The sequence below is a fragment of the Embiotoca jacksoni genome, unplaced genomic scaffold, assembly GCF_022577435.1.
Source record: "Embiotoca jacksoni isolate LCO1_2020_lvr unplaced genomic scaffold, fEmbJac1.0.p SCAF_4, whole genome shotgun sequence".
Taxonomy (NCBI): domain Eukaryota; kingdom Metazoa; phylum Chordata; class Actinopteri; family Embiotocidae; genus Embiotoca; species Embiotoca jacksoni.
In genome coordinates, this window is record NW_027185392.1 from 899,997 (window position 1) to 925,845 (window position 25,849).

Consider the following 25,849-nt stretch of genomic DNA (forward strand, 5'->3'; position numbering starts at 1 on the left):
GATGATGTGAGAGAGAGAGAGAGAGAGAGAGAGAGAGAGAGGAATACTGGAGCAGCTCCGGCGGTGAATAATGAAACAGCCGCTGTAATTTTTACTGGAACAGGAGCACATTTTCTGACTCACAGCTTGCAAGCCTGACATTCAAATTAAACTCATTTGGTTGTGTAGTAATCAGCAGATGTCACCGGATGACATTTTTTATGCGTGCAGATTTACTGTGTTCGTCTGGAGAGGGACGCTTTTAACAACAGAATACAGTTCAGCTGGTTTACACTGTGTAAAAAAAATAAAAAGTGAAAGAAATACTGAGCAGAGATACAAGTGCAGAGGTTGTTTTTGTTCATTTTTTTAAGCATTAAAAGATGATGTGAATCGCATGTTGCAGCACTTTGAGTTGGCTTATGTGTCACTTCATTAGTAACATTAAAATTTCAAGAGAGAAGTGTCCGTTTGAAGAAGCGGTCTCTCTTTCTAATTCTCTGAAATTAGGCTTCAGCACCGAGATCGGGGTTTTACCGGAGACTTTACCACATTCAAGGAATAAAAAAAATTAAGCATCTGATTAAACTTTAAGAAGGTAAAAACTTATGCTGAGCACATGATTATCACCCACCCACCGCCCTCTGTGCAGCGTGCATGTAAAATTAAGTTCAGCGCGCGCAGCTACAAATGGCAGCATCAATGGCAAAGATCTATCCATTTAATAAGAGCTGCAACAATTAATTGATTAACTGTCAATTTTCATTATCAATTTACCGTTTTGAGCCGTTTGTTTTAATTTAAAAAACGGATACAATTTGCAGATTTTCTAGTTCCTTCAGTCCTCCGTGATAATAAATTGAATGCATTTTGGTTGGAGAAGCCCCCGGCTGCAGACCTACAGAACAGTGCAGTGCTCAATATGGGCGGAGTCAAACGTTTGACCGCATTTCCAGTTCCAAATGCAGTTAAAAAATGCTCAATTTTAACCGTGGAAGCACCAGGGAAGTGTGCTGCTCGATGCTCGGCAGGATGCTTTTACTTTGAAAGCTACAGGAGCGCCATACGCTGCGTCTCGTCACGGAGTTAGCGAAGCTTCAGTAGCACATGAACTCCTCTGTAATTTCATCTTGTGATCATCAGCCCTCTTAACAGCGACAATAAATGGTACATTTACAAATGACATAACGTAATGAATAAAGTTTTGCATTTTCCAACGGTATTTTAAACTGGAAACACGGTGCAAGGCGGTGCTCGGTGTGGGCGGAGTCAAACGTTGGACTCCGCCCACATCGAGCACCGTCCCGATCTGCACGCTGCAGTCAGGAGTACTTGTTTGCTTGTGGACCATCGTTTGTGACATTTTAAGCAAAATTTTGCCCTTTGGGAATCATTAGCCAACATATTTCACTATTTTCTGACCAAAAAGACAATTCATTAATCAAGAAAAAAAGTCAACGGGTTATTCAGCCATGTGAATAATTGTTAGATGTAGCCTTGAATTTTGGTTCTGACGCCTTGAACCTGGGACTTCTGCTGTTCTGCGTTCTTGATCAGGCAGAATGATAAGACAATAACAATGTTATTGCAGATCAATAAGCCGTACTGGCGGCAGCAGTGAACGTGTGAAATCGATTTTTAACTCAGAATATAGTTCAGCGAACAGTGAAGCCTTCAGAAGAAGCTGAGCTGCCGGGGGGGTTTTCTATCAGTATGTATGACGTGGTTTTCGGAGGTAAACCTGCTGCTCTCCTCAAATCCATAGAGGTCCTCAGAAACTAGTGAGTTTAAGGCATATGCAGGGTTACACAAGAGTTTCCTCAGTAGTTCACCTTACATCAAGAGGCAAGAGGAGGGGGGTATGAATGTGTCAACATTTTTACAATAAATTTACATTTCAGGCTGCAGAAGAGGAACACGGCTATGTGCTGCCCGCTCCAACTTTCATTTTTTCCCCCCCGTTTCGCCTATAGAAGCTGGAAAAGGCTGTTTGTTTGTTCTCTGAGAATATAATGAGGCTGTGTTGTATGTATATGTGTTTGGGTGTGTGTCAGGGGAGCTCCACGGCGCGGCCACGCGAGTCCTGCCTGCTGCGTTTCCATTAAATCTCATCTGTGCTCCTGCTGCTGAAGGTGCAAACGCTGTTTTACAGCTCACGCTCGAAGGTAATGAAACGCTGCGTAACCGTGGGACCTGAAACATGAAGCATCATCGTCGGCGCCAACAGCATGTATGCGCGGCCGCCGTGGAAGTGATGCTTAATTATTCGCATGCGTACGGGAAAACACAGCAGCCCGAGGCGGGTCAGCAGGAGTTGAACTGGTTGTATTGGAGCAATATGGAAGCTGTTGAGATATTGAGAGGAAGTATACAAACTTTGGAGCATCTGATTTACATCCTCTGGAAGTGATGGAGTTCCTCCAAAAAAAATGATCCTGTTCTTAATAAGTAGCCCAATTTGGTTCTCGATGGGAGTTTGGCAACTGTACACAGAGGTGATGCTAATGCTAATATAAGTATACTCAACCATCATGCTGATGTTCAGCTGCTACGGTAACGGCCGTAATAGTTAATAGAAATGTTAAAGGTCCCATATTTGGCAATTTTCCTGTGCTTTATTTTCCGACTTAATTGAAAAAAAAAAATATTTTTGTGGTTTTAATCATCAAAAACCATCTAATTATAATTATATATATTGTCTTGTCAGTGGAGCTCTCGAAAGATCAGGCTGTTGTGTGTCTGTGTCTTTAAGGTGCATTGAGATCAACAACCCTCGCTTTTGATTGGGTGACTCTCAACGTTTCCCTGTGACGTCAAAAAGCAGTTTAGTTTTGTCACGAATCTTCAGTCTGAAGCACAGATTTTATATAAAAGTGTTCGTAGCTTCCGGATCTGAAAAATTAGGCCGATGCAGAAGTGTCTTAAACTGCAATACCACCGAGTGCCACTAGAGGTTTGCTCCAAAAAGCCTCCGGCTCCATAGACACACATTCAACTTCTCTCATGAAAAACTAAATCAATACATTTTTTCCACAAGTTATTTCAGTGTTGTTAGCTTCCACTTGACAGGGTTGGACTGTTTGTGACATCATAGGCTTAAACAAGCCCAAACAGAACTGTTGGTGAACACATTTCCTCAGTGGACTGAGAAGTTTGACACTTTCCCAAGATTTATAAAACACAAGGAATGAAAATCTGAATGTATACATTATTGGACCTTTAAGGTATTTAGTCTTAAACCTACATATAAAGTTGGAGCACGGATGTCTGTTCATTGTAATCCAATTTCAATCTGGAGCTGCATATTGGAGAACACCTGGTTTTTAATCAACCATCAGAGGAGCAGTGTGTGGAGGCATTTTGTGGGTTGACAAAAACAGATGGAACAACCCCGAAGAAAAGGCTGTTTGCTTCCTTTTAACCTCAAAACAGGCAGCTTTCTGTCGGCGGGTCGATCATTTCAAACCGCATCAAAAAACACGATTCAAAACCCACAGAACAAAAAGATAAAAACAAAAAGGTTTACTCTCAAGTAGGACCCCAAATATGCCAGGCTGAGTGTTGATGAAATCTTTGTAAAAATGAAGTCATCTGGAGTATTTCCACTTGATGACGCATTCATTAAAGGCAGAATATTGGGTTTGATATAAAAGGAGACACTGTGTGATGTCCTGATGGAGAAAGTGGGGCTCAAGTGCGATAAGTTATCCAAAAGAACTTGTTTCAGTGTTTCTCAGTCGTACAGATTTAATAAAGACCTGGAAATAAGTCAATACCGTGACAATAAGGAATAAAGACTTTGTTCCACCAGAACCGGCTCCGATTACTTTTATTCTTGAAAAATTCTTGCTGTTCCACCTGAAGCGACGTAACACGTGTCAGCAGGCGCCCCAGAAGCAGTTGGATGCCCAACTTTGCTAATAAATACATCAGAGTCAATTTTTGATGAAAGACGGTGTCAAACCGGTCAAACTGGACTGCGCAGACAGGAAGTCAGACACAAAGAATCCAGTCAGTTTTCAAAATAAAACACCCAGATCGTCTATCGTGTTGGTGATTAATTGTGTTTGTCCCGCCCCTCTTTTACTGTGATTGGATGGCTGGTGACAGTGACGGGCACAGAGTTAATATTTTAAAATTTTCTGTTATTGGAAAAAAAAGTTCAGCGCAGAGTAAACGCTCAGCACCTCGTCAAGCTGCTCATTAAAAACAATAAATAAAAAAAAAACGCTGTGCTCAGCGAAAAACACTTTGGTGGACACGGTAGGTAGTTGCAGCGGTGGCAGAGTGTCGGCCGGTATTGGTGCATGCTGATTGGTTCAAAATGACCAGAGGTCTACACCCAATAGGATGGAACGGATGCAAACGATTCTCTATGGAGGGTGAACAGACCGATATATTCATGCAGTGACATTAGATCTGCAAAAAAATAAATCAAGAAAAAAATGACCTAATCAGGAAGTAAACAAAAACCTACATTTCGCTCTTGAACTGCTTCGGTGGGGGAACCTACATTGTCTAGCTTATTAGATGTATTCACGAGAGGGACCATGTACAAAATACATTCATCTCCACAGCACAAACGATGCTTTGTTCCAGATTTTAGCTGCTGGTTTATTTCCATCTGCAGTCACCGGACGGAAAACAAAACTGTGTCGCACACATAACGCGACGTGACGGACACGGAAGAACACTTTAACGACCTCAAAGCTACCGAAGACCAAAACGAAAGGAGAAAGGTTTGCGTCGAGGGGTTCAAAATGCATCTGCCAGCAGGCGCTCGATAACAAATCTGAAATCACGAGTTCAGATTCAGGTTACAGGGCTTGAAATAACTTCAACAAATTAGTTTGAACTTCGTTTTTCCTGACTCAACCCCAGCAGAAGATATCGTGCTAATCATTCAGTGCGGAGACGTGGTTAAAGTCTTCTTTAGATTTAAAGATAAGTTTGGAGATCACTGAAGTCATTAAGAATCAGGATGTGTACATTTCACAGTCGTCTAAATATCAATAGTCGTGATATTTCACATCGCGCTGACTGACGCAGACTTCTAGCCCGGCTAAAAATGTGGAAACGCACCCGGAGCTTTTTATTCCTTCACACGTCGTTTCTCTCTCTCCCCGCCTATTTCCAGACGCTCCTCTCCTCCATCGCAGTGGCGGGGAAACCCCTTGAAGATGGCGCTCCATCAGTAATGATTTTCTGCTCAGCTGAGCGATGGAAGGTTCGCACGAATGCACTCCTCTCTCTCTCTCTCTCTCGCCCGCTCTCTCTCGCCCGCTCTCTCTCGCCCGCTCTCCCTCTCTCTGTGTAAACCCCATCATCCATCCCTCAATGCATCTCATTAAAGTTTTAAAGCAAAGGTAAGCCAGCACATCAGTGAACCCCTCCAACCCTCCTCCCCCCTCCTCCTCCCCGTCTCTCGCTCTTGACTGAAATTAAGGAGGAGACGGCTCGGGATGTGTTTATTTAGAAAAAATAATGAGGCAAACGGGAGAGACGGCAAACGAAGTGCAGAAAAGAGCGGGAAGAGGGTAAGAAGTTGCGGGAGGGAGCTGCGGGATCTTCGGGGGACTCGTGGGGAGTTCCTCATCGTAGCAAGCGGGCAGATGGAGACGAAGGCCACAGCTGTTTAATCTGGAGGAGAGGTTTTTGAGCTCGGGGACGACTCCCTATTTAAACGATTCCTTATCGATGCTGGCTGGCAGGAGGATTGAGAGCGACAGGTGAAAACGTCTGGAATTAGTGACGTCCTTCAAAGAAGCGCAGAGCGCCTCGTCCAACGAGAACACGGAGTTTGAAGTGAGCTCCTGTTTCTGCCGGCAAACATTTATCGACTTTGTATTTCAGGAGAGAACTTGATGCTTTTTGAATGGGAGTCTATTGGAGATGGAGGTTTTTTTTTTTTTTTTTTTTTTTTTTAGCCATCCCCTAGTGGCCCACAATGGTATTGCACTTTAAGGCATTGGCCTCACAGTTCAGACCTGGAGACTACAAACGTTTTTGAATTGGTAGCATGATACTGTATATTTAGATGAGTCTGCTCACAAGTAAGGGTTTTTATTTTTCATATTTTGAAGAATGTTATTCCTTCTTCCAAAAGTTAAAGACTGTAATGTTTCGTGACACACAAATTAAAGTTTTAACACCACAAATGAATAATAGCTTTCACTGCAATGCAACTTTAACACAAAATACATTTTTGTCATTTTCTGATAAATCTGTATTTTGTCTTTCTTCAGTATTCAACTAAATGCTGAACGAACGGATGAATAAGTGAGTAACAAGTCAGAATTTTTCTCTTTTGAAGCTTTGGTGTTCATTTTTAAGCTAAATGAGTTTCTCAAACTACTGAGATTTCATATATAATGCATGTATAATCCATTGACTAAATTGCCCCTGGTTTTATTACCAACCAACAAGTTATATTTATAAATAGCAACCACCGAAGGTTGACCTGAACAGAAGGGATCGGCCCCAACATTCCCCAAGCAAGCCACAGCATCAATTTCTGGAGGCAAAGTGTTTTAAAGAAGAGTTCAGTTGATAATATCCAGCAGCGTTTTAGCAACGTGTTCTCCGACGGGGGATGTTGGGACAGGGATATCAATATTAATGGAATAATACCGAGACCTCATTATGCTGAAGGTCATGGTGGGATGTGGACCGAGAGCAGAGGACGATGAACGAAACGCTTCAACATTTATGGCAGAGGAGAAACATTTGTCTAGCGGCAGGACGCCTCCTGACATTCTGACTTACTTTAAGAAAAAAATTAAAATTGTTCAATTCCTCAGTCAAAAAAAAAAACGTGTTAAATCATCCCGGTGTGACTTTTAGAGTGTGCAGAGTGAAATTCAGCCATTAAAATGCAGGTTAGTACTGATTTATGGCACCGAGGGGACTCTTGAGCGCCGCAGATAGAAACTGCATGAGGGTGGGTGGTGGGGGCGGGGGTGGGGGGAGGATTCAAGAATGAGCGGCTCACCTACATTTTCCTTATTGTGCTGATGCAGACTGCATTTTTCTAGAATAAAAAAATTGCTAATAAACAATATATTTTCTAAAATCACAAGATTGTAGAATGTAACCAAAAAAAAAAATCTTTCTTCAAATGCAACATTATCTGAACACAAGCAGCTACAAAAAAAAAAAAAAATCATTGCATGAATAAAATAAAGTCGAGAACCGACAAATTTACCTTATTTCCTGATTTAAATGAAGATTTAAGCAGCAAGTAAAACATCTGAAGCTTTACTTGACGTAAATAAATAAACAATAACGGTAAAGCGTTTTTTGTTTTTTTTGCCTTAACGGTTTACAGAGGGCGTTACAATTTCTGGCCACCCATCGACACACAGGCACACACACACACACGCGCACACACACACACACACACACACACACACACACACACACACACACACACACACACACACACACCAACACTGCTGCAATGCAAGACGTCCGCCTGAGGGGATTGAACCACAAACCTTACGATTGACGGGCCTCACGCTCGACCCTCCGTGTTGTTTTCTGACACTCCGACATCGCGAGGAGAAGCTTGATCCCCCGTCGCCTACGGTGGCCTAATTTACCTCTAATGAGCTCTCAATCTTGTCAAACAGCCCGACAAGTCTGGATGTTGGAATCACAGACCACGAAATGACACGCAGGCATCTGTGTGTGTGTGTGTGTGTGTGTGTGTGTGTGTGTGTGTGTGTGTGTGTGTGTGTGTGTTGACAGGAGATCGGAGGTGATGCAACCACCTTTGCCTGGGTGTGCAAGCCCCACACACTCTGAGGGCCCCCTAACACACACACACACACACACACACACACACACACACACACACACACACACACACACACACACACACACACACACACACACACACACACACACACACACACACACACAGCTGACTTGGCTGACGCAACCCCGGAGCTCCTGTGGTCTGAGCTTTAAGCTCCATCAGTACAGTCCTCTGAATGATGCATCGTGGTGCATTTACATCAGGCCTCTGACTCCCAAATGAACTCATTTCGCCTGAATATGTTTCAGCTACTTTATCGAAAGCCTTTTTCTCTGAGGAGAGAAGTCGCTCCCGTGTCGCTGTGGATGATGTCGATCTGCATTTTTCATCACAACAGAATATTTTTCACCGCAGTTGAATACCGAGCAGGAACTCGGTGGACTGCACAGGACACAACAACACGTCCTCGGAGGGTCAGAGCGGTGACCCGCCAGCAGGCTTTACACATAAATGAAGGACTGACGCAGAGCCGAAAGGAAAAAGGCTGTTCTTTTGTACTGAGAAAATAAACAGAAAAGTTGTTCAAAATCTTCCACAGGAGCAAACCCCTGGACCAGAACCATACAGCTCCATGTGTAGGGAAGGGCGGGGTTCAAAAAGTTTTTGACTTCAACACTGGTTCCTGAAAAACACTCTCTTCGATACCAATTTTATAAGAAAAAAGAAAAAGCCATTTTAGGTACATATCTTTGCCTTTCATGCAGTTTAGAGGGGGAGAGTGTAACACGGGTTGTTTTCTGGAGCTGCAATTAACAGATGTGCCCCTAAACGCCTCGCCACACGCAAGCTATCGATCGACACTACAACTCACAACTCACATACTACCAGTAAACGCTAGCTTACAGACAGAGAAGCCTCCAACAGTCTATCCGCTCATTATCTTTACCCGCTTGGTTGCTGAACAGGGTCACGGGGGGGCTGCAGCCTATCCCAGCTGACTTTGGGCGAAAGGCTTCCTGCCGGTCCATCACAGGGAGAAACATCATCAATTAACCTAACGTGCATGTTTTGTGGGTGGTACCCGGAGAAAAGCCACGCAGAACCTGCCAGAATTCACACAGAAAAGGCCTTCGCCCCAGTTAAGGTTCGAACCCAGAACCTAACCGAACCACTTAACCGCCGCGCCGCCCCTGCTGAAATAGACACGTGGTCAAAACATTGGTTAAAAACATACAAGTTTTGGGATGGTGGGACTACCGGGAGAACATGCAAACATTACAGAGAAACGCCCACGTCCAAGCCCCGACCCAGGTTCGAACCCGGCCCCAGACGAGATTCGAACCCGGGACTTTTTTTTTGCTTTGAGGCGACAGTGCTAAACATTGCAACACAGTGAAATAAGACGTTTTAAATAAAGTTTTACCTCATTTGAGACCTAAATTATCTTTGTGGACAAGCCGCTCAAGTGGAGGCTATCTCGTTGTAGCTCTCCGACTGTAATGCGATCGACTCGTTTAAAATAAAAACGTGTGTTTCTATGTATCCTGGGTATCGAAATTTGGCACCGAATGACAAAACATCTTTTGAAGTATTGAAGTTCCCAACCTTAATAAATACAAACGTTCCTCCTCCTCCTGCTGCTTGAAGCCTGTTTGGCACCATTAATGGAAAATAAAATGTTAACAGCTCTGTGACAAAAAAATCCAAATACCTCATTACTTCCGCACAAATTCAGGACATAACCCGAATGTACAATCCTGAAAACATCTTAAGAAGCTGGCAGAGGGAAGGGAAAGAAAGTGAGACGTTACCATCGGAGGGCGATCTTGATGGGCGTCGTGAGGCAGGAGGTGAAGAGGTCGGCGGGGAGGTCGGGGTTCATGGGCAGCAGCTCGCTGGCCTCGCAGGCGGCCAGCTGGATGCAGTTCTTCATGGAGGGCGGGAGAGGCATCTGGGCCAGCGGGTGGCTCGGATTGATGGCCGCCACCTGGACACAACCGGACAAGAGTGGATTCTTTACAGCCGTTCGTAGCACCTGAGCCCGAGCTTATAAATAACCACTCGGGAAGCGTTTCCGAGCCGATCTCAGGAGGAGTCTGGCTTTCAGACCCACAACACGAGTTATTTATTTCACTCCTCCACAACCTGACCTGCTCTCTGGGGAGGGGGGGGAGCAGTGTGACTGACATCCTGATTTTAAAGAGGAGAAGCTTGTTTGTGGCCAGTGTTTGTGTCTGTCCAGAGGCCACAGCAGACTCACAAAGCATTAAATTAAATGCTAGAGTGTCTCACTGTGATGCCTGTTGAGGTCCCTCAACCTTTTGCACACTTTATTTTGCAGTAGATTTGAATATATCAGATTGGCTAAATCTTCACTTTGAAGATTCACAAAATGAAAAATTTCTCATTTAAAAAAGTATTCAGACAGTTTTCTGCGGCTGTAAATTGTGCTCCAGACAAAACCTTGACAGCAGTCAATCTGCGGCAACCTTTATTGATCGGAGAGAGTTCACAAAAGACACACAGCTGTATAGAAAAGATCCCGAAAGTCAGACTGCATTTCAGGACAAATACAAACCAAAGAACTCTCTGAAGACCTCTGAGATAAAACTGAGATGAGAACGAGGGGTATGAAACCATTTCTAAGTCTTTAAGTGTTCCCAGGAGCACAGCGGCTTCAATAACAGAGATGGAAGATGTTCAGAAGTATCAGGACTCTTTGTAGAGTTGACCACTTAGTAACCGAGGAAGAAAGCCTTTGGTCAGGGATGTGACCAAATTTGAGAAATCTTTTAGTTGAAGCTGCGACGCTAAACCACCCCCTGGTCATACTGTTTGTCCTGCCCTCTATTTGAGTCAAGCGGCAACCAGCAGTGACGTCACCCGTCGGTTTGTGAACGGTCGTTACGAAGCCTCCAGTTCAGATTCTGTACGTCGCCATCTTTGCTCGTTCGGAGCGGTTTGGAGCAGGAAGTGACCATATTTGGACGAGCTGGGTGGAGGAGCCAGCGGTGGACCTGACTGATCTGATTGGAAACCTGACGATACTACGTCCCGCCCACCAATAGCTGTAACCTGACTGCACCACAGGCCTGTCAATCAAACAGACACTCCCACAAAAAACACGTCTTTTTGAAGCTTATTTTCTAATTAATGACGGGATTATTTTCAGATGGACCGCCAGAAAACTAATAAGAAGAAGTGACTTTAGCTAACAACACCGAGATAACTGGTGGAGAAATTGTATTCACTGAGAATTGTATGAGAGAAGTTGAATGGAAGTCTATGGAGCTGGAAGCTTTTTGGATCCAACCTCTAGAGGCACTCGGTGGTATTGCAGCTTAAAGCACGTTTGCATAGGCCTCATTTTCCTGAGCCGGAAGATACGAACACTTTTATATACAGTCTGTGGCCTAAATACTTTCGGAAATGACTGCAGGGGCTAGAAATTGACTTTAGCATTGTAAGAAAGGCAAATTGCTGGTATTGTAGCAGTCAGTCAGAGTTAAGCATAGACGAGGGGAGGAAACAGGAAACTGCAGCTTGAAACTGGTATAGAAGCATGCAGCAGAGGAGGAGGTGGAAATACAGAGAAAAGCTGCAACTCAGGAACAAGAAAGAAAGTTAAAGTCTGTGGTATCTGAAGACTTGGAAGTGAAATAAAGAAAAAAAAGGAGAAAACTAATCTGAAGTCCAAGTGTGGGTTTGAGCAAATGTCCAGCAGTGGCAACAGGTGACGGCTTTAGCACCCTGTTACCACCTACACAAGCCTGTTCCGACTATTGTCACTGATGCAAGCTGTTTGTGGTCTGGCATCATCTCAGAAAAGACTGTTCCACAAAATATTCATTTGGTGGTTGAAGCTATGAATGTGTCAATTTTGTGCCTCATTCTCTGTGAAAAGTCTTGCATTTACATCCCGAAGCTGCTTTTTAAGATTTCTACGCCGCTATTTCTTGTTTAGCACGTTACAAATTTAAGCACAAAGTTTGGGAAAACTCACTGAAAAAAATCTCACTAAAACCTGAAACAAACCACCAGCTAAAAAAACGAGCATTAAAAGAGACAAAAACAGGAGCAGAGTTTGATCTCAGAAGATTTCAAATTGGGACTTTTTTCGGGTTTGTTTGGAGAACAGTGTGATAGTTTATTGAACCCGGGGAGGAGGTTTTCCCTCCCGCTCGGCCTCTTAGCGGTCCTAGTCTTTTCCGAGAGCAGAATTAGCGTGTTATTTTCACACTCGGCGACGGCTCGGTCGATACTCGCAAAGGTGAAAAACGGAGGAGGCCTGCGTATGATGTAAAACTTTAATTATATCCGGAGCTCTTCGCTATTTATGTGCTCATTGTGCTGTTGTAACTGTTGATTTGTTTGCTGGGAGTTCAATACGGTTTCTGTCTTTTTGCTGAGTCGACTTTAATGAGTTGCAGGTCCAAATGAAGGAAACCATCGAAGGCTTCCCTTTATCATTGCTGACTGCTGCGGCTCCTTTCCTCTCATACTGCAGCGCTGCATAATTTTACTGAGAAATTAGCCAGGGAGATTATTATATTATTATTATGACCTCTTTTCTGCAAAACACAAGTCTGTATTATTGCAGTAGAGACTGCATCACACATTTTAAACAAAGGTCACTGAAACATTTTTTTCCACAAACATGTCAACAGTTCTGCAACTGAAAACGTCCACAATTTGTTTTTATCTTCTTGTATGTTTTATCTGCTAAACTCTACAATAAACAGCACGAGGATTTAACATCTCAGGAATGAAATAAGTTAACGTCAAGAAAACCATCTCAGATGACTGAGAAATTAATGACAGACGAAAAGGACTGACCAACCTTCGGTATGGCAGAAAACATCGCGCATACTCGTCAGTGTGATCTCTAATCTATAAAGAGCCAGAAGAATTATCACCAAATCTGATCCTAAAAGAACCAACAAATGTGATGATTTTTATCTTGGAATAATATGTGTTTGTATAATTTTTTTTTTTTTTTTTTTAAATGAATAAAAAAATGCATGTGAATAAATAGGGGTGAGCTGAAGGAACAATGCAAAGGATGAACTAAAGATTTATATGATAATGAAATATATCAATTTGTTTAAAAAAAAAAAAAAGAAGAAAAAAAAAAAGGGTAATAAACATGACAGCAGTCTAAATATGTTTGTAAATTATCTCTGTATATCATTTCATAAAATCTCTATCCGTCCGTCTGTCTGTTTGTCCTCAGCATGTCAACAACCGTTCGTCTAACCTGCTTCAGACTCAGGAGACGTGTTGCTGGGGACCCAAAGTTGTCCCTTTTGTGCGATTTGGACACGCGACACGTCCGACATTAATACGTTTTCATAAAAAGGCGACTGGAAAACGAGTGAAATAATAGCAAACCTGACAACCCGCTTCGACCAGTTGCCAGGTTTGACAGAGACTGCGCCTACCCTGCCGGGGCCATTATTTCAAATATAAAATTATATTTTCCTCAGTTTAGTGACGTTTAACTTACATCACCTGTTGTTGAGGAGCTAGTGTTAGCATTATTGCTGGATAAAAGTACACGGGTTCACCCAATTATTTTCTACCTGCCCATGCTCCTCCTTTGGCTTGAGATACATCACACGCCTGCGGGGAAGCATCTCCATCTCCTCCATTAAATACCACGAGCCAGGAGTCATAATGAAAAACTGGCTATTTTCAACGGGCACTGTACGAGTTTCTATAAAATCTGCAAAAGGTTCCGACTGCATATTTTCACTCTGAACATTTTGATTGTTGAGTGTAGATTTATGGGAAACGTTATCAGTTTAGAATGACACCTACAACACAATATTGTATAAAAAGTGAAGGGATCTGAAAAAAAAACTTTCTGTAGCGACTGTTTGTTTTGTGGTCATTTTAAGCAGAATGTCACAAAGTTGTAAAAGAAAAAGAAAAAAGAAGAAAATCCTCCAGTGGAGACGAACAGGTCCTTCACTGTTCGTACCTTTGATGTCTGAGCTGCTTTATGTTCCCCCTAAAAATCATAGCAGTGTACTACTATCAAAGAGTTTATTAATCCGCCTCCAGTATGAGAACCGCTGCATCAAAAAGACTCAACGCGCCGCCGACAGTTTTTAGATACAAGATTGATTTCATTGACTTGGATTCTGCCTTCAGCTTCTTCTGATGTCGCTGAGAGCACCGTTTCTGGATGTTCACATTTCACCACCAACCGCACATCTAATCTCTTTGGGTATTACATAAAGGCAGACGTATGTGGAAGGAAAACCTCCTTTATTGAAGATAAATTATCATGTAGAGCCTGAACATCATGAAAAAAAAACCATCCAGATTAAAAAAAAAAAAAAACCCGCTTGTTCTATTGATATCATGTAGTATGAATTATGTAATATATCTTTAAAATATTGCATCAGCAAAACCTTGCGCAACCATTTCATAGATTTTGGACATGAAGTCGAAGGTTAGAAATCCATCGGTACAAATGAGTGTCAGAGGTGGAGAACAGAGGATGAGAGTTTGATTTCTACCTGCAGACTGAACGGCACCTCACGAGAACAAAGTGTCCTTCAATCGAAAATAATCTCTTTTATTGGCTTTTAGAAGTTTTATGAAAGCCTTTCTTTTCTATACTTTAATTGGCTGCTTGTAATGTGTGATTTATACTTTTATTGTGTTGTTTTTCATCATTTTAACCTGAAAAGCATCTTAAAAAACTTTATATAAATAAAATGTTTTATTATTATAAAAGATTCAGGGATCTATTATTATAAATTAAGGTCATCTGTCAGGATTATTATTATTATTTTTTTTTTTAAACAGTCTAGTTCCAGTTGTTAGTCGGTGCTCAAAATCACTTTTCTCACTTCTAAACAAACCGACACAACAGAAACTAAGGATTTGGGTTTGATGAGCAGATTCAGGTTTGATAAAAATGGGATCGAATCCCGTTGCTCTCTGCGATAAAAACCAGAGCTGCAGACTGAAATCTATTTGTCGGACCTCCCCGGGCCACAGTATATCTCAGCGTCTGACGCAAGTCGGTGTAAACAGACGACCCGAGGCTCTCTGCACCCGAAGGGCGAACCCACTCAATTAGAGGATGAGACGGGAAAACCAATGAAACAAATGATCCGTGGGCTGCCTGGAGAAAAAAAAAGAAACGAAGAATTCCTCATACTTCAGGCCGGGAAAAAAAAAAAATTCAATCTGGATTTTATTCTTAACTCGAAGACCTGATTCAAACATTCGATGCCGTTTCCTGTTAGTCTAATCAGGACTGTAGAAGAAGGGCTGCTGATGAGGCCGTGTGGATTTATATAATGACTTTCTGCTACTGTACATATTATTCCACAGGCTTCCTGCTCTCTGCTGGTCCAATAACTCATTAGCTGACTCTATAATAGGAGGAAGAAACCGGGGCGAGGCTCGGATCTCACTGTGAGACGCTATGTATTTACGGTGCCGCTCTATACGAGCTCAGCACACGCATGAATAAATGATGATGTTAAAAATACAAAAGAATGCTCTTAATTAGTGGAGGAGAGAAGGCGGGGAGGGTATGCATCATCTTGTGCAGCTGTGCACGCATCTATCTTTTCCCTGTAAAAATGCATGTTTTAGGTCTCTTTGAAATGCTTGTAGGCCCAGGAAGACAAACGCTACCATGTGTTTTGGGCGTAAATACTTTTTGGTGTAAAATCTGTACAGAGTTGGTCAAAAGTTACCTTTAAGTGGAATGATCTCCTTTTTTTCTACTTCTACATCCGTCTGTAAATGTTAAATCTAAATATTTAAAATATGAATATCGGTATAGTCAGTGTAGCTGCCAGGATATATAATATGATATTATTTATGAAATCTTTTTAAAAAGAAAAAAGAGGCTTCAAGAAAACCAATTCAAGAAAATATGGGAGAAGTGGAAAGTACATATTTCCCCAAAACGCCCTTCCTTCGTTTAAGAACCATTTACATATGTGTGTGTAAAAGTATAAGTATGTATATTTAAGAATGCGTGTATTTTTACCAAGCGGCAACCAGCAGTGCAGCCACCCGTCGGTTTGTGAACGTCCGTTACGAAACCCCCAGTTTAGATTTTGTCCGTCGCCATCTTTCTAGTTCGGAGCTGTTTGGAGCAGGAAGTGACCATATTTGGACGAGCTGGGGGAAGGAGCGAGCGGTGGAACTGACTGATCTGATTGGAAAGCTGACGATACTACGTCCCGCCCACCGATAGCTGTAACCTGACTGCACCACAGGCCTATCAATCAAACACGTCATTTTGAAACTTATTTTCTAATTAACGACGGGATTATTTTCAGACGGATCGCCAGAAAACTAATAAGAAGGAGCGACTTTAGCTAACAACACCGAGATAACTCGTGGAGAAACTATATTCACAGAGAATTTCATGAGAGAAGTTGAATGGGAGTCTATGGAGTCGGAGGCTTTTTGGATCCAACCTCTGGTGGCACTTGGTGGTATTGCAGCTTAAAGCACACAAGCTACGAACACTTTTATATGCAGTCTATGATGTTTACAAATATAATACAATATATATATATATATATATATATATACATACATATATATAATAAATGAGATCATCATTCCTTTTATATACATATATATATGTATATACGTATATATATGTATATATATATACGTATATACATATATACACATATATACATGTATATATATATATACATATATGTATATATATATATAATTATATTATATTTATACATATATACATATATGTGTATGTGTATGTGTGTGTGGATATAGATGACAAAACACCCTGTTCTAATTTTGTTCTTATTTTACTGCATATAGTTTTCGCCATGTGATTCTAAATAAAGAATAAAAAGAAGAAGAAGAAAGAAATGCTTGCAGGCCTGATTGCCGCCGTGTGGATCTGCGCGCGTCTTCCTGCAACATAATTCCTCCTCTAATGAGGAAGCCGTCGACTCGACATCACAAACAAACACGGCGACGTCTCTAAAGCCACTCGTCGTGTCGACTGAAGGAGAACACGGTCTCTGGGAGGAGGCGTGGAGAAGGCGCGTGGCGGCGTCTCTAATCCGAACGGTACACAAGACGACTTTGGCAGCAGAAGCTGATTAATGCCGAGTTTCCGCTGTGATGATCTCATTAGCATATTGTAATCTCACAAATTAGCTTGAAAATCACCGTGACAGCTTTCTTTTCTCTCTCTGACTCCAGGGACTCTTTAACTGCTGGAAACTCCTCTTTTTTTTTTTTCCCCCTTTGTAATGTGACACTAATTAATGAGACTAATGTGACACTGGAAGAAGATTTCACATGTAACACGCGTGTAACACGCATAAAGACCAGGAAGCTGCTCCGGTCCAGAGGAACGTGTTTACATACGACGTTTATTATTCATTAAGGGAATGGAAGGAGATGGAGAGAGACGAGGGAGAGCATCGTGGACACACACACACACACACACACACACACACACACACACACACACACACACACACACAACAAAGAGATATGCACACCTGAAATATACACACACACACACACACACACACACACACACACACACACACACACACACTCCTCTTCCTGTCCTGCAAATAATGCAGCTACATGTTTGCTGAGTGCTTTGCAGGAAGTGATGAGATATTTAAAAGGAAGCAGGTGGTCCTTTAATAGATCACTCAGAAGACACACACACACACACACACACACACACACACACTCTTCATGCTGCTGTTCTACGTGAATGCGTCTGGACTCGGGGACGCGGCTGCAGGAGAGGGTGGGCGAGGCGGGGGACTCCCCGCTCACATCACCTCCTGCACGGCTCAAACGTCTCGGTATCCTCCATCACGCCTCCCTGTTTACTCACTTCCTGTGCGAGCGGGCGCGAGGCAAAGGACTTCCCGACTGCATTTAAACCTTTCAGCTCCACTTCTGGACTTTCTTTTTTTTTAAGACTTTCTGTGCAGTGTTGCAGCAAATGTCTTCAGAGTGTGCTCCCAAAAAACAACAAGTGACCCATCAGGTTTCTGCCCATGCGTGTGATGACAACAGCGCTCCTTCAGGGTGGGACTTTGCCCTGAATTAAACTCAGCCGACGACAGACAGCTCTTCATACAGCTTTCGTCTCGGCTGCAGCCTCGGGAGAACCCCAAGCGGAACCATTACTCCGCGACCCTCGTACGAACCAGCGACACCACCGAGGAGCCGCTGCCCGACGACGCTACGTCCCGCCCACCGATAGCTGTAATCTGACTGCAGCACGGGCCTGTCAATCAAACAGACCCTCACCCCTCCCAAAAACACAGCTTTTTCAAGCTTATTTTCGAATCAATGACGGGATTATTTTCAGAAACTAATCAGAAGGAGCGACTTTAGCTAACAACACCGAGATTAAATGGGAGTCTGTGGAGGCTTTTTGGAGCCGACCTCTAGTGGCACTCGGTGGTATTGCAGCTTTAGGCACTTCTGCATTGGGCTCAGTTTTGTGACTCGGCAAGCCGAGTGTCTTTGGTTTTAGATTAAAAATAGTCTCATATTCATCTTATAATTCCATAAACCCCAGGATGCGAGAGTCAGTGTGTACTCAGGGCTGATCGCAAGCATGGAAAAATAAAAGTAAAACCTCCTGCACCCCAAATAAAATATGCAAATCCTCATTAAAGCTTTATTAATCAGTTTTTGACCAGCAGCTGTTAAAGTAACCAAAAAAAAAAAAAATTGCAAATATTTACCTATTAGTGTCCTCAGTATGCAGCTACCTTCTTCTCCTACAGGTGTAGGAAGCTGATGTGCATGAAACAACTACTTCTACAAAAATAAATCTGGCTATTATTTGGAGAATGTTTGATTTGAACCCGAGATAATGACCAGCGAGCAATTTGTGATGTTCGTCCAAACGCAGAGCCGTTATTTTAAAGTTGCCGCCCTGCTGTGATCTCCACAAACTCAACAAACACAGACGAAGAAGAAGAGTCTGAGGACGGAGAGACTCGTGATGGATTCTGACAAACAACACGGCGACTCAGCAGTTTGTCTGCTGCCGCCGTATTCCAGCTCTTCCTCTCACTCTCGGCTCCGCTCGTCACCGTACCTCCCTTTCCTCCCCTCCCTTCCCCTCCCCTCCCGTTTTCCAGCTAATCTACAGTCTGGCTGAAACTCCTCCATGAATAATTGAGATGAATGACAGCGCCATCTCATTAGGAATTCACATAACATGCCACAGCCAGGAGAGAAAGAAAACATAATAAAAAGATGGAAGCGCTGAAAGGACCGGGGCTGGAAGTGATCCGTGTGTGTGTGTGTGTGTGTGTGTGTGTGTGTGTGTGTGTGTGTGTGTGTGTGTTATGGAAACTAAAAACTCAATCATTTATAGGCAGCTGCCCGTTTGGTTGGCTGAGGACATCCTGGATGTTTAATAGATTCCAGCTGAGGACTCGACACTCGCTGACACCCATCAGGTCTCCTTTACAAACGCTGTGTGATCAGCCATTAATAACTGTGTGTGTCTGGGTGTGTGTGTGTGTGTGTGTGTGTGTGTGTGTGTGTGTGTGTGTGTGTGTGTGTGTGTGTGTGTTCGGATGACTCATAAATTTTTTTAGGGCCTGAGCACCGAGTGGTGCGAAGGCCCTGTCATAATGCAAGGAATTTATTATTATTGGTATTTATAATTATTATAGTTCTTGCAAATAAATTGCTTTTTTGGAGGGTTCAACATGCTCAAAAAAACTCATGAAACTTTGCACAAAAATCAGCCCCTAAGTATTTTATAGGTGGCTCGCTAGCGCCCCCTAGAATGAGATCTCAAGGCTGCTTTCACCTACATGAATGAAATTCGGTGGACTTGTGTATCACACTTAGATCTAAAAAAAAAAAAAGAAAAAAAAAAAAGTGTATTTGCACCAGGAGCTCAACTCAACAGGAAGTCCGCCATTTTGAATTTCGTGGCCATTTTGGCGATTTGCAGGTGTTGTGCTTTAACGAACTCCTTCAACAGAATTTATCGGACCGCCTTGAAATTTGTTCTGTGCAGTCTCGACCTTTGGGATGAAAAACGAATTAAAAGACTTTGGTTTCGTCAAACTGTGTTTTCGTGGCGTGGCGGCCATTTTGAGCGTTTCCCCCCCCCCATGTTATTTTGATGTATGTTGTCTGATCTTCCTCGAACTTTACATGTTTGATAAAAAGTCCCGCCCTAAACACATCTGCATGGTAATATGCAGTCATAGCGCCACCTGCTGGCAACAGGAAATTACATATTTTATACTTTCACGTGCTTCTTTGAGCCGGTTGATCACGGCAATCCCCCACCCGCTGGCTCCCCGACGGGCGGAGGTGTGAGGGGCCTGCATATCACTGCTTGCAGTTTAAATTTTTACCAATTTACAAGCCCACTGCTACCTCACAGGCTGTTGTATTGTGACGTGAACAGCGAGTGTGTGCGCCCACCTCCAGCTCCTGCTCCCTCTGCAGGGCGAACTGCTTGAAGGACTTGACGATGATACCCGCGTTGGAGCAGTCGTACACGAAGATGGACGGGCTCCCCATCCACGTCTGCAGGTCGTAGATGGACAGCGGGATGTACTGGGTGTAGTTCTGCAGGAGAGGGGATGAGAGGAGAGAGACAGGCACATCGTGTTGGTGCTGATAACTCACTTTTATAGATTTGTGTTTAATTATTAAGCAGTCGTCTGTTTGATGAAGAGCGAGAGCAGCGCGGAGGGGGAAGAGGAACAGCGGAAAAAGAGAATACAAAACCATGGGAGGGAGACAGGGAAGTGAGAATGGCGATGGGAACGGAGAGAGGAAGAGGAGTGTAAATCTAATAACCACGCAGCTGTAAAAGGTGTTCCACTCCAAGCTAAATCCCCACTGATGTCCTCCTCGAGCAGCCGGTGACACAGCAGCTTCATTTTACAGGATGAGGAAAAGTCAAATGCAGAGGAAAAGGAAGAAGAGGGCAGGAGGAGGACATCAGGCCCGAGGGGGCACTGAGGAAAAGGGAGGCAGCGGCCGAACCCCGACAGCAGCGCTGCATCATTGTAAGAGGGTGCTTACTTATCGGACGAAGCGGCGAACATGTCGAGATGTTTTTGTCTCTAAACATCAGGAGAGCTGAATGCTGACATGACAGAACGTTTTTAGGAAACTTTTTTGTTTTATTATTTTATTCGGACCCCAGGAACACTCAAGACATTTTAAATTTTTTGGGTGAAGGCTTTAAGGAGTTACGGCTCCTCTGGGCTTCTTTCTAAATGATGCATTGGTTGAGTTTGCAGCACCAAACCGACTGGTCAAACACAGGCCTCACAACATGGGTACAGCAGACACATTGGCTCTTTGTGATGTCCAGTCCCTCCAGGCTTTTTTTTTGTCATTGTTTTAAACAATTTTTTTTGATTTTGCAGCAGATCCTCTCAAAATTTGTGATGCAATTTGTTGAGTTTTAGGTGAGTTTGTTTGCAGTACAAGTCTCGGAATTAGAAAACAACTCTAGTCAAAGAAATAATTTAAGATTTTTTTTTTTTTTGTATTTCAGTAATATGTGATGACTTCCTGTGATAATAATCCTGCTGCACATCATAGAAATATTCACCTTGTAATGTGTTTTTCTTTCTGTGTTGAATTTAGAGAACCATCACGGGGCTCAAAGTGATAAAAAGTGTCTAAAAGTGACATAGCTTTACAGAACAGACAGTCTGTGACTATAATATAGAAAACAAAGGCTCCATCTGCTGTCACAATAAGAGTTTTAAATGCTTTTTAAATCACATTCATTCAACACTAAAACAAAGTTCAGTCTCTTACAGCTGGAAGTGTGGAGAAAACTCATTTAACATATTCCTCATTCCCATTTCCCACAAACCCCATCACTTCCTGTTGTTGCGGTCAGCTAGCAGCAGTTTGTTTTGATGGTGAGAGGAGAGGGGGCGGAGCCTCACTGGTTGGAAATGACCAGTTAGTTTAGGTAATAAAGAGAGTTTTATTTTGAAAGGAGACTTTATGTCGTAATACTTTCAGCAGAGCTTCTGTTCACGACGTTTATTTTGGCTTTGCGTTACTCTGATTATTTCCATAACCCCATTAAATTAAATTGCATTTTTGATGGACATGGCCAGCAACACGTTGCATCAAAGGTCTCGTACTGCCACCTAATTTTTTCTGAATATGAGATTACAGTTCTCTAAAAATATAAACATGAGGATCTCTAAAAATCCCTGTATGTTTGTGTGGTACCTTGTTAAAAACCCAGATCTCTCCGTTGACCGTGGGTCGCGGCACTCCGTGGCCGTTGTAGTGGAAGAGGACTCGCTCCTCTTTGGCGTTGCGTCTCAGTGACGTGCACAGTTTCTTCACTTCGTCCACTGTGGGGTCCAAACTCTGTTTGTAACGCGCCTGAAAGACAAAAGTGAAGGAAGGGAAAATTTCAGCACGATTATTTTATACCTGAAAATAAGTCGTGATTGGGGTAAATATACTACAATAGAGGGGTTTCCGACATCTCCGCAGAACTAAAACACTTTATGTATGATTTTTTTCCACTGTGTCACATGCTCGACCTCTATTCAGCTTTCAATACTGTGAACTATTTTGAATTTGCGAGACATCTGGATTTGTCTGAAGTTCAGCCTGTACAATACAGATTATACTGTACATCCAGAGTTTGAATATTTTCCTGAACTCCAGAGTTTTACCTTTTCTGTGGCCACCTCTAGTCATCGCTAACTGGTGGAGTTCCCCAAGGGTCTATTCTTGTTCCTCTACTGTTTCCACTTAGCTTTATTATCAGCAATTAAAAAGTTCAGATCTTAAAGCTATTCAGATGATATCCAACTTGACACCCAACTGTCTCCAAATTATATTAACATGGTATATTGACTGCCAGAGAGATAATAATCTGTCCGAAATCTTTGCGGCTGGTGCCAGAACACTGAGCCAGCATGTCACTCGTTAACCATCACGGCAACAAAACAAAAATTATTGATGACGACCCAAAGTTGAATTCAAACCTCAGCAGCATCACCGAACCATCCCTCCATGATATCTGAAAACATCTGTTGCATCACTCTCCTTCGGGACGACACTGTGCTCCGTAAGTAAACTAGACTTAACTTCTGAAATCTGTTGGGTGATCTGTCAACAAAGATGAACTCAACATTCACCTTGTCTGCTTCAATCTGTCAGAGTGAATGTTTTCGCTGTAAAAGATACACCAACGAACAACGTTGTTCGTTGCGCAACGCACTTCCCACAAATCGTGTCATTTCTTGGAAATGATAAGAGAACGGCAGACAAAGTAGTACACTCCCCCTCATTCATTATGTTAACTGATGTAATACCTGCTGGTATTTGTGTGGTTTCAATTAATGTAACATAAGGAGCCTTGGGAAGACAGAGTACATAAGAGATAGAGAGACATAACAATACATAAAAGATGTATTTATGTATGTCTACAAGAAATGAGGTTGGATCCTTGAGGGAGGGCCGTCCTGACGGTTTGTGTGCGTCACAAAGCTTCATGAGACAATTACGGAGCGCACCGAGCCGGGGTGATCCAACAGGCACTTACATAAACAGGAAGTACTTATGTTTATTAAATCAGAGATATTTTCTAAGGTCAAACACAAGGAAACAGGCAGGAAGACAAAGAAAAACAACCACGACGGTCACGGTTTTGACTTCAAGAAGGGACTCCAACAAACATTTTGATATTTGACATTATTTAAATATTTTCAAATCTGACATGTAGCTGAGAAGGAAAGACATCTGAAAATTTGGATGAAAAAAATCTCAGTGGAAAAATAATTTTAAGGAAACACTGCTGATATTTTACATGAAAGGAAATATAAGACAGTAAAGGACACAAAACTTCAGCATAAACTTCCTTATGTAACTTATGTATAATTTAACTCTCCAAACTTTTCCAGTCTGTAAGTCAACTTCACATTAATAAAAGATTTCTTGAATTGACATTTGGCGTTACATACAGTAACACTTAGACTACAACTTCTTGTATTCTGTGCAGTCTTTTCACTCTTCTTTATTCACTTTCACCCCTCAAAAAAATGTTCTTGCGCTGACTAATCAGAAAAAAAAAAATCCCTCCAGCTAAATTGCACAGACTTGCAGAGTCGTCAATTACAGAGAGGTGAAGCTGTTTTGGAGGCTTGAGTTGGAAAAAAACCTCAACACATCGTGTCAAATAATTTCTAACCACTATGAAAGATAACTATTAATAAGACATTTAAACAAAAGGTCTATTTCACCAACAGATGACTCTTCGCAACATGGAAAGCATTGATAACCGAGTTGCATTCAGACCTCTAACATTTTCTCCTCAAAGACAATGTTCACATTTAAAAATAAGGATCTGAATCAGTTTCAAAGTGACTAACAGGCTGGCAGACCAGAGAGAGACATTTTGATCGCAATCATCCGGCATCAGATTGACTCAGACAAAGATGCTTTTTGCAAGTTGCCCAAACTCCTCATGAACACGACGGTATTCAAATAATAGCGATTTCAGCTACAAGAAAACTGCTCGGCACCAGTTGTGCGATAGTTTGGTCCCATGAGAGTACATCACAAACTTTACAAAACCCACGTGTAATTCGTGGGCAAACGAGGAGGCTTTTCCAACGTCTGGGTGTGAAATTTAAACAAGCTGCCGATAGTAGGACGGGTTTGAAATACGGCGAAACATAGTACGAGAACTCTTTTGTAAAGCTTTGTTTACCAATGTGAGTCAGAGTGAGAAAAAATAAATAAATAGTGGCAGGTTCGACACGTAAACAAACTAAAAGAGACGTCGCCACAGTTGCCTCACTGCTCGTCAACACGTTTTCCCTGCCACCCGTCGCCCGTTTTTATATCGCCTGACTGATGCTGGAAGAGTCGGCGTGGAGCTCGCGCCCGTGTGGCGAAGCCGCAGGGGTGAAACTTTAAAAAAAAGGAGGAACGGCAGGAGAACGCATACATCGTTTTGTGGCTCCTTCGGTTTATCAAATTAAAGTGTTTGTGTGTGCGTGGACGGATGGAAGGGACACGAGAGGTGTCAACGAGTTATGCAACAGAGAGGCACCCGTTTTTCTCCCAAGTCTGAATCATTATCACACTCACCGAGGCCCTTCTGTTACACAACCAACATGCCTTTTACCGAGCTGCCTCCTGTCAAACGGCTTTGAATCACACAAGAAGTCATATTTCGACTTCGACTTCTCGGGGGGGGAAAAAAAAACAAAAAAAACTTCCAGCTGCTGAAAACTCACAATCGAGACGAAGGCGCGGACTCGCATCTCCACAGGTTGGAGCGGTTTTACCGGTCTTATAAAAAAATATAAAAATAAAAATAAATTAAAAATGGGGGGGGGCAGCAGAAAATTACTTTTTCTTGGAATAAAAATATCAAAAGAAGCTTAAAGAATAAAGAGTCGTCCCTTCATATTTCTGAACTAATTTTGTCAGAAATTTTGTATTGCATTCCTCCGTTCGGCTCCCGTTTCTAACGGACGTTATTTTAATCATATCAGTATAATTCACATTCCTCAGCGCTGATTTAATCAGTACGACAGTCTGTCGCCACTCTGCTGCTTTCACTGTCCTTGTTCAATCAGTGATACTGATCTCGGTCCCTGATTATTCTTCGGGGCTTCAACACTTCCTGCCCAGATGTTTCACAATAAAGTCCTTACAGAATCTTTCATTTCTATACAAATGATTTTATTCCTTCAAGTCATCTCAGCTACAAAATCCAGTGAACAGCGAATTAATTTTAGTGTTTCGAGCAAAAATACCATCAGAAATGAAATCGAAATCGACTATAAATTGAAGGTTTTTACCCGACCTTCATTAGCAACACGTGTATATTTGTTGTATGTTTTTACTATATATTTAAGAGTTTTCAGTATAAAAGAATAATTAAAGACTCCAACACTGCAGTCTGATTTAGAAACGCTCTTTTAATCCCATCCTGTCGGCTGAATATTTATAACTCATGCAACAACACAGCAATTATGATCCTTTTGTGTTTAAATGCTGAAGCTGCGAGATCATTATTCAAATGATACTGTGTAATCCTAATTATTAAATGCATCCTGA

At 42.4% G+C, this 25,849-nt stretch overlaps 1 protein-coding gene across 2 annotated transcripts in view; it reads right to left on the bottom strand.

Moving 5' to 3' along the window:
- rptor (regulatory associated protein of MTOR, complex 1) overlaps positions 1 to 25,849 on the bottom strand; it is a 165,989-nt gene that overhangs the window by 80,403 nt on the left and 59,737 nt on the right. For both annotated transcript variants that reach the window (XM_069168105.1, XM_069168104.1), the window contains exons 5-7: positions 21,989 to 22,147; positions 20,201 to 20,347; positions 9,550 to 9,725 (exon numbers count right to left, since the gene is read on the bottom strand). In XM_069168105.1, coding sequence (XP_069024206.1) covers positions 9,550 to 9,725; positions 20,201 to 20,347; positions 21,989 to 22,147 — 482 coding nt within the window. The remainder of the gene's footprint in view (positions 1 to 9,549; positions 9,726 to 20,200; positions 20,348 to 21,988; positions 22,148 to 25,849) is intronic.